This window comes from Xenopus laevis, chromosome 1S (genome assembly GCF_017654675.1).
Source record: "Xenopus laevis strain J_2021 chromosome 1S, Xenopus_laevis_v10.1, whole genome shotgun sequence".
Lineage (NCBI taxonomy): Eukaryota > Metazoa > Chordata > Amphibia > Anura > Pipidae > Xenopus > Xenopus laevis.
In genome coordinates this window covers 170,528,505-170,542,307 of record NC_054372.1, presented here as the reverse complement: position 1 = coordinate 170,542,307, position 13,803 = coordinate 170,528,505, and the positions used below count along the sequence as shown (strand labels likewise).

Here is a 13,803-nt window from a genome sequence, read left to right as displayed (position 1 = left end):
CCTGGTTGGTATCGTGCCCGACTGTGTCTGGGGTCGGAGGAGAACTCCTGATTGTTTAGTAGCTCCCACATAAACACTGTCTGATGATACACGTGACCCAGCAGGGGACAGATCTGTGTGTCTCACTATAGCCCTACAGTGTACACTAAGGCTCATAGGGTTCCTGGGAGTTGTGTGGCATTTATGATTCTGTTATGTATTATATGTTATGCCTTTACCCTGGAAGTTACGTTCTACTACAACTCCTGACATTCTCTCACAGACTGGGGATTGTATTAGTGGGTGAGAGGAAGCCATTGGGTTAAGGCAGTGGTTGGGGCACCTAAATGAAATTGTGAAATTGGCTTAGTAACACAAATGAATTCCTTTGGAATTAGTTATTCTATACAGGCATCAGTATTATTGACTAGCATAACAGAATGTGTCATTTATTAAAGGCAAACTAAAGGTGTATTCACTGGGGATGCCTAACTGTTAGGGGCACATTTACTAAGCTCGAGTGAAGGATTAGAATGAAAAAAACTTCGAATTTTTGGCTACTTCGACCATCGAATTGGCTACTTCAACCTTCGACTACGACTTTGACTCAAACGATTCAAACCAAAAATCGTTCACTATTCAACCATTTGATATTCAACGTACTGTCTCTTTAAAAAAATCTTTGACTACCTACTTCGCCACCTAAAACCTACCGAGCACCAATGTTAGCCTATGGGGACCTTCCCCATAAGCTTTCTAAGCTGTTTTGGATCGAAAGAAAATCATTCTATCGATGGATTAAAATCGTTCGAACTGAACGTTTTTTCCTTCGGTTGTTCGATCAAAGTAAATGCGGTAAATCCTTCGACTTCAAATATCGAAGTCGAAGGATTTACCACATTTACTTTGATTTTACTTCGATGGTCGAATATCGAGGGTTAATTTACCCTCGATATTCGACCCTTAGTAAATTTGCCCCTTATTGTTACCACTTAAAGGGCATGTAAAGGCAAAAAAAAATAAAATCCTATTTTTTACTTTCTTTAATGAAAAAGAAACCTATCTCCAATATACTTTAATTAAAAAATGTGTACCGTTTTTATAAGAAACCTGACTGTATGCAGTGAAATTCTCCCTTCATTTACTGCTGTGGATAGGAATTGTCAGATGGTCCCTAACTGCTGAGCAGGGAAGCAATCAAACTTATGAACAGCAGGGGGAGCCCCCGCCTTACTTCCCAGCCATGCAGAACTCAAGCAGCTTTGTTTATGACGATCCCTAAGCAGCCCAGACCACACTGAGCATGTGCACAGTCTTAGTCTTGCAAAGATGTTTAACAAAGTTACAAGATGGTGACCCCCTGTAGCCAACTTTGAAAGCATAAATTATTTGTTTGATTAGACTTGTTGTGTAGTAAGTTCATGTTTATATTTAGTATACAAAATACAGCATTTCTAGCCTTATTCTGTTTTAGACTTTACATGCCCTTTAACTGATACCTTGGGATATTACTCCTCTTCACTTAAAACTGCTCAGACACCAGGATTTTCCTGTGGAATCTCATCGTTGCCATGTTTTTTGGCTTTTCGGTGTTCTCTCTGGTCCCGTCTGAGCAGGCGTGTGCACAGCAAAGTGAAAGCTGAACTTAGAAACAAAAAGCCAACTATTATAATTGTACCGTGCATGCACCTGCCCAGGCCCAGAGGAAAAAAAGCAGAAGGTGATTACACCAGGACGGTGCAGTTTTACATGATCAGGAGCACCAGCCTGGACTATCAGATAAGCGATTACCTTATACCTGCCATTCCGAAACACCAGAGACAGGAACATTCAAATTTAAACTTCACTTTTGGTCAAAAAATAAAAGATAGAAAGCAACTGAAAAAAAGTCTTTATTTCTGGTGAACAATCTGAAAACAACTGAACTGAAAAAAGTGTTTGGGCTCTAACTGTTAAAAAGCAGTAGCATCACTGACATGTTGTACTCGGATATATAGGAGTAAGTGATGTGGAGTTGGAGATACCAAGGCAGAGCATGCACATAAATACAAATAGTGAGCGCACTAAGTAAGCAGAGACACCGAGTGCTCCCAAACCCTGACCTAGCAAAGGCCTCCCTTTGGCCTGAGACTTGTTTCACAACAGTATAACGCACACAAGAATGTTTGATGCACTAGGGTAGCAGGAATCACGTGATGCATGTGCAAAGCATTCAGTGCGGCCATCTTGATTATGGCAGCCGCAACGGAGGTTCTATAGCTGATATGATCAGAGGTCACAGAGGGCAAAAATATAACTGTTATGAAATATAAGATAGCGATCAAGTACAGCTATGTGTATTCTATAACAAACAGGGGACTTTGGTCACAGGCTTTCCTTGTCCTTTAAGACCCATAACCCACCAGTCCTGGGACAGTTATCACCCCACTTGAGGTGGACCTGACAATTATAAGCTGCTGTATATCCATGGAGGCAGCTATTCTTGCTGAAAAGGGCAAAATAGTTCACGTAGCAGTGTATGCTGTGTATAATACAAACATTTCACTGCAAAGTTATTTGTGTTGATGCTGCGAATGAATTCCACTTCAGAGCCTTGTGCAATTGTATCCAACTTCCACATAGCTGATGGCCACCATTGCTTTAATCCAGGGCCGGAACTAGGGGTAGGCAGAGTAGGCACGTGCCTAGGGCGCAAAGCTGAGGGGGGGCCAGGCACGTACCTGCTCTTTCGCCTATCCTGTGTCTGGTCCCGTCTCTCCACGACTGCCGCTGGTGTCTTGCGCATAAATTCTCTTCTGCGCGCATGCGCGCTGGAGCGAAACTTCGCACAGAGCTGGCGCCGTGGCCCGCCAGGTTGCCTAGGGCGCCTGGCCGGGTTGGCCCGGCTCTGCTTTAATCCACACTCTTAATTACACAACAAGGTGTCTCTGACACAGGGAAAAAGCCCAGAAGGTGAACATATGCTGCGCACAGAGCTTGACGTTTAAATGCATAGGAACACTTTGGGGCAGATTTACTAAGGTTGGTATGGTAAATTCGAATTCAAATTTTTATTTTTGGTCAATACTCACAAATTTGAATTTAAAAACCATCAGCTCTTGAACTATTTGAAGATATTAATAGTAGTGATGACCTAAATGTTTGCCAACTTTTGCTTTGAAAATAACGTCCCATAGACTCCAATAGGAGAGAAAAAAAATGTCGTGCGCCAATTTGATTGCGTGTCAAAAAAATTTGACACGTAGAGGTTTTTCTTTAGATTTGAGTTTTTGGGTCGGGACTATTCTATCGAATTTTAGATGTTCGAATTTTTTCATAAATAACATACCATTCGAATTGTGAATAAAATTGAATTCACTACAATTTAAAAAAATCCCATTACTCTAAAAGACGACCTTTGATAAATAACCCCCTGTATGTGTCAAATTGTACATTAACTATGACGTGACAGATAAACTTGTTGCAAAAATTCTTGCTTCAGAAACTCTAAAAAATAGTACATAGATTGTGAGCTCTATACTGCTGGGACCTCTTGCTTATTGCCTCTCTTACCACAAACCACTTAATGTCTGTATATTTAAACATATATTTCTTTGAGTATATCATGCAAATGATAAAAGACTATCGTTGTCTGCCAGCACTGAAGCCTGCATGTAGGAGGCATGTGCTAGACACAAACCTGTTTCAAATTGCACAAGTGTCACAAAACAATCTTTATTTTATACAGTGCTAAACACAAGCATTATTCATGCAGTGTAGGCTGCAGAATGAGGCCTGGAGTTATAGAGCTGCCAAAAAGGCCTGGGCCAAGGGGCAATAAACTGCTCCAATCTGGTGATCCAGATCTGTTCATTTGGTGGCCTCCAGGGACTAACAATTGTAATTGGTATTAAATCTAGATATGAAAGAAAATGGAATTCTAAGCAATTTTACAATATCAATCAATTACAGGGGTTATTCAACCAAACACAGTTTTTGCATAATGAAAGAAAATTTGTATCTAATCAGGAGTGATGGGCAAATTTATTCGCCAGGTATGGATTCATACCGAATTTCTGCATTTCGCCACCTGCAAAAGTTTTTGCGAAACTGCGGTGAAAGTTTGGCGTGGAAAGTTGGGCGCTACAAAATTGTTGTGCGTCAAAATTGTTGCCCGCATAGAATTTGTCACGCGTCAAAATTATTCGGATGCCTATTGACTTTAATGCATTTGGACAAAAGAGTCGCACGTATAAAAATGCTCTCTCGTGTTAAAATTTTCACACATAAAAATAATTTTCACGCCCATTGACTTCAATGCGTTTCGTGAATTTTTCACCATTTCGCAAATTTTTCTGCAAAACAGGACAGTTTCACCCATCACTGCTAATCAGCATTCCAATTTACGTTTATTATTTTCAATGGTCTTAAATGTATTTGTAAATGTAATTTACAGCAGTTGTCTGGCTGTTTATATTCCATGCACTCCTTGGTCTGACTCCTGAAAGAGTGTATCAGAAGCCAGCTAATAAGAGTTTTGGAAGAGAACTTACTTGTACTACATTTCAAACATCAAACACTTTAAACGTATTAGAACCAGAGAGCAAAAAAGTCATAAAATTCCACTTTTAATTGCAGCTACAGCAATTCAAGTCAGCTTTATTGGCAGGACCAAATACATTTATCATTGGCATAGCCGGAGAGTGCAGTGGGTTTGGTTAGGAGACATTATATCGGCATAGGGGGTGTCCTATGTCTCTCAGTCTGACAGGCTGTGCAGCCATTGTTGGTGCCTCTTCCCCCAATAGGATGTGCAGGTTCCCATCGTCTTCCATTGTAGTGAAGTCTCGACCGCTGTCTCTCTCCCATCTATCCACTGCTGGTTGCGGATGATTTGGCAACATAATGAACATCAGCATCATACTTGGGTTATAAAAAGAAATGTTTTCTGTAAACAGTCCCAATGTTTCGGTGACCTTCCCCAGGGAAACAAACACACTTAATGTGACCAAATGTTGGAATTATATACACACTTAACAAGCCAACACAAATATGTTAAGAATGTTTATAAAGCGGAAATATTATGGCCTTCATGCCCTTTAAACTTACCTCAATTCTGACGTACGTGTGTGTGTGTATATATATATATATATATATATGTATATATATATATATATATATATATTTTTTTTTTTTTAAAGCAGCAAGTAAGTTGCAGGTAAAACTTAGTCCCTTTGTAAAATGTATAATGAAGCAATAGAATTCTTAATGAAACAGATAAAATTGAGTGTAGGACTGGCCAGATATGGGATGACTTTGACGTAGTTGGCCAGCTTAAATATATTGTAATATATGGACAACCAATCCCTGTTTTGTTTAAAGGGTAAGGCATTTTTCAGTAGCAGTATGCACAAAATGTCTCTGTCTTAAATATATTGATAATGGGTTGAGTGCAGAGGACCTCTTGTATTTGTGTGTATGTATATATATATATATATATATATATATATATATATATATATATATATATATATATATATATATATATATATATATATATATATATATATATAGTAAGCAGCCGCACTCTGAAAAACGGACTTTCATCAATATTTGTATATGTAACTTTTGGGGGGAATTTAGCAAATGGAAGGGCAGGCAGCATAGGATAAAGGAACAATTAGACAGTGACACACTGCTCTTAAAGGAAAACACGGGGTTATTTTCCCACTTGTAAACAAACAGTCAATTTTGCACAGGGGTGAACATTGTAGTCTCTGACTAGACTGGGCCCATTGTGGACGACCAGCACAACAAACAACCTAGTTTGGCTCACCCCTGTACTTACAGGACTTTTTTTCTGTAAGATTTCAGCTTTCTGGCTTCCTTCACTCTCGTAGCCAGACTCACAAGCTTGACCAACTCACGGTCCCGGTCACTTTCTGCTTCAGGCAGACACAGACAGCGCTCCCAGCTCATATGGGAGTTAATTAAAAAGCCAGTTTCCTACCTGCTGTGCCCTGCTGAGAGACACACTCTCATTCCCATTAACTTTAAATAGCCTTTCCATAGGACAGCTTTCCTGTGGAAGGTGAATGCCAATATCTGGACTGGATCTGTGGAATGGAGTCCCTGACTACTAAAGTCTTTAAACCAGGCATGTCCAAAGTCAGGCCCGGGGGCCAATTGTGGCCCGTTTACAAATTTACACAGTGTAAGGGCCCGAAGGCGCAGTTGGAGTGAGGACCAAGGAGGAGGCAGGTAGCAAGCCGATATCGAAGTACAAAGGGATGAGACGAGAGAATGGTCGAAGTCCAGGCAAAAGTTCAGTTCAGGCAGCGAAGAATCAATCCAAAAGACAAGCAGGAGTCTGTACACGAGAAATCAATAGCAATAATCACACAGGAATACACAAGGTAAGATCTATATTTGGGCAATGATAGCAATGTCCAGAGGCTTAATATAGGCCAGGTTTTGGCGCCAATTTGGACGCAATGGCGTCAAGGCGTTGGTTCTGACGTCTTGACGCATTGACGCCGGCGACCATTCCGTCGCCGGCGACCAATCGGCAGACGGGAGGAAGAAGGCGTCATAGAGCCGCGACCAACAGGATCCACATGGTGAGGTCGGGAGTCGCCATTTTGGACGCCGTCGCCATCTTGGACGCCGTCACCATCTTGGAAACCTTCCATTTCCATTACAGTACCCCCTTCCTTAGGGGGGGCCTCAGGACCACCATGACAGGGACTGGAAGGAAATTGCTTATGAAATTTTCGAAGAAGAAAAGGAGCGTGGACATCGGAATCCTTCACCCAGGAGCACTCCTCAGGACCGAAACCCTTCCATTCAATGAGGTACTGCAACACACCCCTGGAAATTCGGGAATCCAAGATTCTCTTGACTTCGAACTCCTGATGACCATCCACAAGGACAGGAGTGGGAGAAGAAGAAGATGATGTTGCAGGCTTGAGAAGAGAAACATGAAATACATTGGGAACCCGCATTTCAGGGGAAAGTTGAAGCCGAACTGCCACAGGATTAATTATTTCGATAACTGGAAAAGGACCAATGAACTTCGGACCAAGCTTGGGAGTGGGTACCTTGAGATGAATGTTTCGAGTAGACAACCAGACTTTGTCACCAAGGTTATATTGAGGAGACGAAATCCTTTTCCTATCGGCAAATTTTTTTTGAGAGAGGGAACTCTTTTCCAAATTGGCTTTGGTGGAGAGCCAGATGGCGAGCATGTGGGCGGCTTGATCGTTGGCAGCAGGAACATTTGTAAGAAGGAGGTCTTGAGGAAATGCAAGAGGATTTAGACCGTATACACAAAAGAATGGGGACCTCTCAGAGGAAGCATGCATGGAGTTATTATGAGCGAATTCAGCCCAAGGAAGTAAATCTGCCCAGTCATCTTGACATAAGGATACATGACAACGAAGGAATTGTTCCAGTGCTTGATTAACCCTCTCTGCAGCTCCATTGGATTGAGGGTGATAGGCAGAAGAAAATTGGAGAGAAATATGTAGAGCCTTGCATAACGATCTCCAAAACTTAGAAACGAATTGGGAACCTCTGTCGGAAACTATTTCAGCCGGAAATCCATGAAGACGAAAGATATGTTGAATGAATAGTTTTGAAAGTTCTTGAGCAGTAGGTAACTTGTGTAGAGGAATGAAATGAGCCATCTTACTGAACCTGTCGATCACGACCCAGATGACCGTATACCCAAGAGACACAGGAAGATCCACAATGAAATCCATCGCCAGATGAGTGCAAGGTCGGGATGGAATGGGTAACGGCAGAAGTAGACCTTTAGGAGGGGAGTGACCGGACTTAGAGGTGGCACAGGTGGAGCAAGAAGAGACAAAGTTCTTAACGTCTTTCCGGAGAGAGGGCCACCAGACCAAACGAGACAGAAGTTCGGTTGTCTTCTTGATCCCAGGATGACCAGCCTGTTTAGAATTATGGGATTGAAACAGGATGGATTGACGAAGTTCTGGAGGAACAAATGCGAGTCCCAAAGGTGTATTGTCAGGAGCAGAGGTTTGAGCCGATGATAACTGGGAAGCCATGGTGGGAAGCAAGGCAGCAATGATTTTGGTAGAAGGCACAATGGGTTCGGGATCCTCGGAACACATGTCCTCAGGAAGGAAACTTCTAGATAGGGCGTCAGCCTTCTTGTTCCGGGAACCCGGGCGGAAAGTAATAACGAAGTTGAACCTGGAGAAGAAAAGAGCCCATCTAGCTTGTCTGGGATTAAGGTGCTTGAGGGATTGGATGTATTCTAGGTTCTTGTGGTCGGTGAAGATAGAGACTGGTATTGAAGAGCCTTCTAACAGATGTCTCCATTCTTCTAATGCCAGTTTGACGGCCAACAGCTCACGGTTTCCCACATCATAGTTCTGTTCAGAAGAAGAAAACTTTTTAGAAAAGAAAGCACAGGGATGCAGTTTTCTATCATGTGAGGATCTTTGAGACAGAACAGCCCCGGCCCCGACGTCGGAAGCATCAACTTCTATGAAGAAAGGAAGAAGGGGGTCTGGATGTCTGAGGATAGGGGCAGAAGAAAAGGAGTCTTTGAGAGTTTTGAATGCTTCTAAGGCTTCAGGGGGCCAACATCGAGGTTTCCCCCCTTTTCGAATAAGGGAGAGAATAGGGGAGATCTTGGAAGAAAAGCCTTTGATGAACTGCCTGTAATAATTGGCGAAACCAATAAACCTCTGGATAGCCTTAGTGCTGGTGGGGAGCAGCCAGTCTTGAATTGCAGAAACCTTTGTTGGATCCATCTTGAAACCTTGTTGGGAAATAATATACCCCAGGAAGGGGATAGAAGAAACTTCGAAGGAGCACTTTTCAAGCTTGGCGAAAAGATTATTTTTCCTCAATCGGGATAAGACTTCCCGCACCTGGAGCCGATGTTCGAAGAGATTGGAAGAAAAGATGAGAATATCGTCCAAGTAAACCCAAGTAAACGACAACACTGATACCCAACAAGTCCCGGAAGATGTCGTTGACTAGCTCTTGAAAGACTGCGGGCGCGTTACAGAGTCCAAACGGCATCACGAGGTACTCGTAGTGCCCATCGCGAGTATTAAATGCAGTCTTCCATTCATCCCCTTCTCTGATCCGGATGAGATTGTAAGCCCCACGAAGATCTAGTTTGGTGAAGATGCTGGCACCCTTAAGCTGATCAAACAATTCAGATATAAGGGATAGAGGATAGCGGTTCTTTATAGTGATTTTGTTCAAACAGCGGTAATCGATGCAGGGTCGTAGACTGCCATCTTTCTTTTCAACGAAGAAGAATCCCGCACCAGCAGGAGAAGAAGAAGGACGAATAAAACCTCGTAGGAGATTTTCCTGGATATACTCTTTCATCGCTGCTGTTTCGGATGGAGAGAGTGGATAGGTACGTCCTCGAGGGGGCATGGTGCCAGGAAGGAGGTCGATAGGGCAGTCATACGACCGATGAGGAGGAAGTGTCTCAGCGGATTTCTTATTGAAGACATCAGTGAAGTCTTGGTAATCAGGAGGGATGAAAGGATTAGGAACCACAGAAGAAACTTTGACAAGGGGCTGAGCCGGAAGGCAGTTTTGTTGACAGAATGAGCTCCAGCGACAGATTTGAGTTGCGGACCAGTCAATGACCGGGTTATGAATACGCAACCAGGGGAGTCCAAGAACAACTGGAGTAGACGGGCAATCGATCAACAGAAACGAAAGTCTCTCAGAGTGCAGGGTGCCCACTTTGAAGGATGATTCTTGTGAAGACTTGTAAATGAAAGCAGAAGAGAGTGGTTGATCATCAATGGCTAAGACTCGAAGTGGTACAGCTAGGGTTTGCAGAGGAATGGAATGACGTTCCGCAAAGACTTTATCCAGGAAATTCCCAGCTGCGCCGGAATCAAGGAATGCGTGGGTGGAAATGATCTTGGAAGCAAGCTGAATCTGTACCGGAAGAAGAAAACGTTGAGCAGAAGATTGGGGAAAATGATCAATTCCGCCCAGGTAAGTTTCCCCAAACTTACCTAGGCGCTGGCGTTTCCCGACTTCACAGGGCACTCATGGGCGAAGTGGGATTTGCCTCCGCAATATAAGCAAAGTCCTGCAGCTCTTCTCCGTAACTTTTCCTGTTCGGAAAGACGAGCACGTCCAATCTGCATTGGCTCTTCAGTGGGAGCAGGAGAAGAGACATGAGTTGAAGAAGAGGTGGCAGCAGGGCTAGGAAGAAATGGTCTCTGGAAGCGAGGAGCCAAAGGAGGTTGAACCCTTCTCACCCGGTCTTTAATAGCTCGATGTTCCCTTTGTCGGGTATCCACTTTAACTGCCAGGGCGATAAGATCTTCCCAGCGCGTGGGCACTTCACGGGAAACCAGGTCGTCCTTAATGCGCATAGACAGCCCATTGTAGAAGGCGGCATGGTAGCTGTCGTTATTCCAGCTGGTTTCAGCGACCAAGGTGCGAAATTCAATCGCATATTCAGGTACAGAACGTGTTCCCTGACGAATCTGCAATAAGCGTGACGAAGCGGACGCTGCCCGGCCAGGAGCATCAAACACCGTGCGTAGTTCTCGGATAAAGGCCTTGGAGTCATCGATTAAGAGATCCTCCTTCTCCCATAGCGGTGATGCCCATTCCAGCGCTTTCCCAGTCAGGCGAGTAATGATGTACCCAACCTTTGCGCGTTCGGAGACATATTGATGGGGAAGCAAAGTAAACTGGATCTCACACTGGTTTATGAATCCTCTACAGGCCTCAGAGTCACCGCTGAAGAGTGGCGGAGCCAGAATGCGAGGTTCAGAGACATGAATCGGTGCCACAGGAATCATAGCCGGGACGTCAGCAGGAACCTGGACCGTGGGTGAGAGAGCCGACAACTTGTCCAGAATAGCTTCAAGAGCTTGACCAAAGTGGGTCTGCCGGGCTTCGTAGGCCTCCATGCGAGAGGCAATTCCTCGGAAAGCTCTCCCAAAGTCAGGCTGAGCAGAGGCCTCCTCAGACGGGTCCATGGCCCAAATATACTGTAAGGGCCCGAAGGCGCAGTTGGAGTGAGGACCAAGGAGGAGGCAGGTAGCAAGCCGATATCGAAGTACAAAGGGATGAGACGAGAGAATGGTCGAAGTCCAGGCAAAAGTTCAGTTCAGGCAGCGAAGAATCAATCCAAAAGACAAGCAGGAGTCGGTACACGAGAAATCAATAGCAATAATCACACCCAGGAATACACAAGGTAAGACCTATATTTGGGCAATGATAGCAATGCCCAGAGGCTTAATATAGGCCAGGTTTTGGCGCCAATTTGGACGCAATGGCATCAAGGCGTTGGTTCCGACGTCCTGACGCATTGACGCCGGCGCACGTTCTGACCAATCGGCAGACGGGAGGAAGAAGGCGTCATAGAGCCGCAACCAACAGGATCCACATGGTGAGGTCGGGAGTCGCCATTTTGGACGCCGTCGCCATCTTGGACGCCGTCGCCATCTTGGAAACCTTCCATTTCCATTACACACAGGCCCTCAGCCTCCATCATGAAACTAATGATAATGTGGCCACCCAGCACAGTGCAATCAGGAATCGCATAGCCATAGCCGAAATATTTGGGCACGCGATTAGTGAAATGATCTGTCACTTGGTCTATACTGCTGCCTGTGTGCTGAAGGTGTTAGTAATAGACACGTACTGGCACGTAGAGACGCGCTGTTTTCGCATACTTCTTTAGGGCTGAAGGTGTCAATAGATGTACTGACGTGCCAGTACAGTAAACTAAAGAAGTATGTGAGAGCGGCGCGTCACTATGTGCCAGTACGTGTCTATTGCAAACACCTTCAGCACACAGGCAGCAGTATAGACCAAGTGGCAGATCATTTCACTAATTGCGTGCCCAAATATTACTGCAACGGCTATGCAATTTATTGTTTAAATGAGGCGCAGAGAATAAGTCCAAGCAGACTCCACTTCCTAAACGCCATGTACGTATCCATCTCCAGGAGTGAATCATCCTGATCACAAGCTAGCTACATCGGAATGGATGTCAGGCTGAATGGTCGGCCCCCACACATTTTCACCTCCGCAAATATTGCCTTTAATGAAACTCAGAGATTCTGCTCAGCAGGGACAAAGACAAGAAATGTATGGCGTAAATAAATGTATCCATTCAAAACAGTTTAAGACACCCCCCCCCACAGAGCTGCTTTAGAGGTGAGAACTGAAACTTTACATTTCAATTTTAGAAAAAACAATCACAAATGGAAAATAGAAAGGAGTTGCAAAAAGTCTTTATTTCTGGTGATCTATCTGAAACCAATTGAACTGAAAAACCTGTTTGAAGATGAACAACCCCTTAACAATAAGGTGCTGGTGACAGACTGGAGTAAAATAGTAAATAGATACATTAAAATCAATGAAAGTGACCATGTACAGCCCCAGTTTCTCTAGAGCAAGTGCAATACAAAGCCATTATTTCATCATTATTATTATTGTATCCACATTTCTCACTGCTCACCTTGTGCATCAGACACCCCAAGAGTGCAAATACTTGGGCTCATTAGCTGCAGGCCCTCTGGCCAGACTAAGTGCTTTCTCTTGAAGGAGCGAGTGACCAGTTCCCACCTAACAATAGGCCAAAACCAGACTGGTTTTGTCCTTATTTAGGCTCATCAGTGTAATGCAGAGTTTTCCCAATGCTGATGTCTGTGACCAAGAAGTTGAGTTGCCAGTTCCTCTGTTGATTGCTTTTATTTAGTAAACAGACGACCTAGGTGGCTGCTTATGTTAAGAATTGTGACCCCTTACTGAAATTTATGATACACAAGGTGGTGTTTAATTCATTCCTTACAGCTGGGCAGCAGTGGAAGTAAGCATACCATGAACTATATTGCGCTAATAGTTTTTTTTTTAAAGGGATACTGTCATCGGAAAACATGTTTTTTTCAAAACATACAGTTAATAGCGCTATTCCAGCAGAATTCTGCACTGAAATCCATTTCTCAAAAAAGCAAACAGATTTTTTTTTATTCAATTTTGAAATCTGACATGGGGCTAGACATTTTGTCAATTTCCCAGCTGCCCCTGGTCATGTGACTTGTTCCTGCACTTTAGGAGAGAAATGCTTTCTGGCAGGCTGCTGTTTTTCCTTCTCAATGTAACTGAATGTGTCTCAGTGAGACATGGGTTTTTACTATTGAGTGTTGTTCTTAGATCTACCAGGCAGCTGTTATCTTGTGTTAGGGAGCTGCTATCTGGTTACCTTCCCATTGTTCTTTTGTTTGGCTGCTGGGGGGGAAAAGGGAAGGGGTAATATCACTCCAACTTGCAGTACAGCATTAAAGAGTGATTGAAGTTTATCAGAGCACAAGTCACATAACTTGGGGCAGCTGGGAAATTGACTATGTCTAGCCCCATGTCAGATTTCAAAACTGAATATAAAAAAATCTGTTTGCTCTTTTGAGAAATGGATATCAGTGCAGAATTCTGCTGGAGCAGCACTATTAACTGATTCATTTTGAAGAATTTTTTTTTTCCCATGACTGTATCCCTTTAAGGTAAATTTCCCCTTAACATATGTTTTATTTGAATTTCAGTCACCTTATGAGTTACTGCTTGCTTTGTATGACTGACCTCTCCTTTTTATGTAAACATTCATGCTATGCAATTCTTTCTACTTCCAGTAGAACCTGCCATATGTCTGATTTTTGTTTTTTTCAGATTTCAAAGAGGAATTGCTACACATCCATCGGAAGATGGACAATTATTTTCAAGCAGTGGTTATTGATCTGGATAAATTGCTAGATGATTTTGAGCAAAATGCAGGTATTTCTCTAGGATTCTCTGTTCATGCATATTATC

General features: G+C 43.4%; 1 protein-coding gene across 3 annotated transcripts in view; it reads left to right on the top strand.

Moving 5' to 3' along the window:
- The window catches only part of zfyve16.S (zinc finger FYVE-type containing 16 S homeolog), a 44,403-nt gene that overhangs the window by 303 nt on the left and 30,297 nt on the right, over positions 1–13,803 (top strand). For all 3 annotated transcript variants that reach the window (XM_018244402.2, XM_041580490.1, XM_018244401.2), the window contains exon 2: positions 13,663–13,767. In XM_018244402.2, coding sequence (XP_018099891.1) covers positions 13,698–13,767 — 70 coding nt within the window. In that variant the 5' untranslated portion in view covers positions 13,663–13,697. The remainder of the gene's footprint in view (positions 1–13,662; positions 13,768–13,803) is intronic.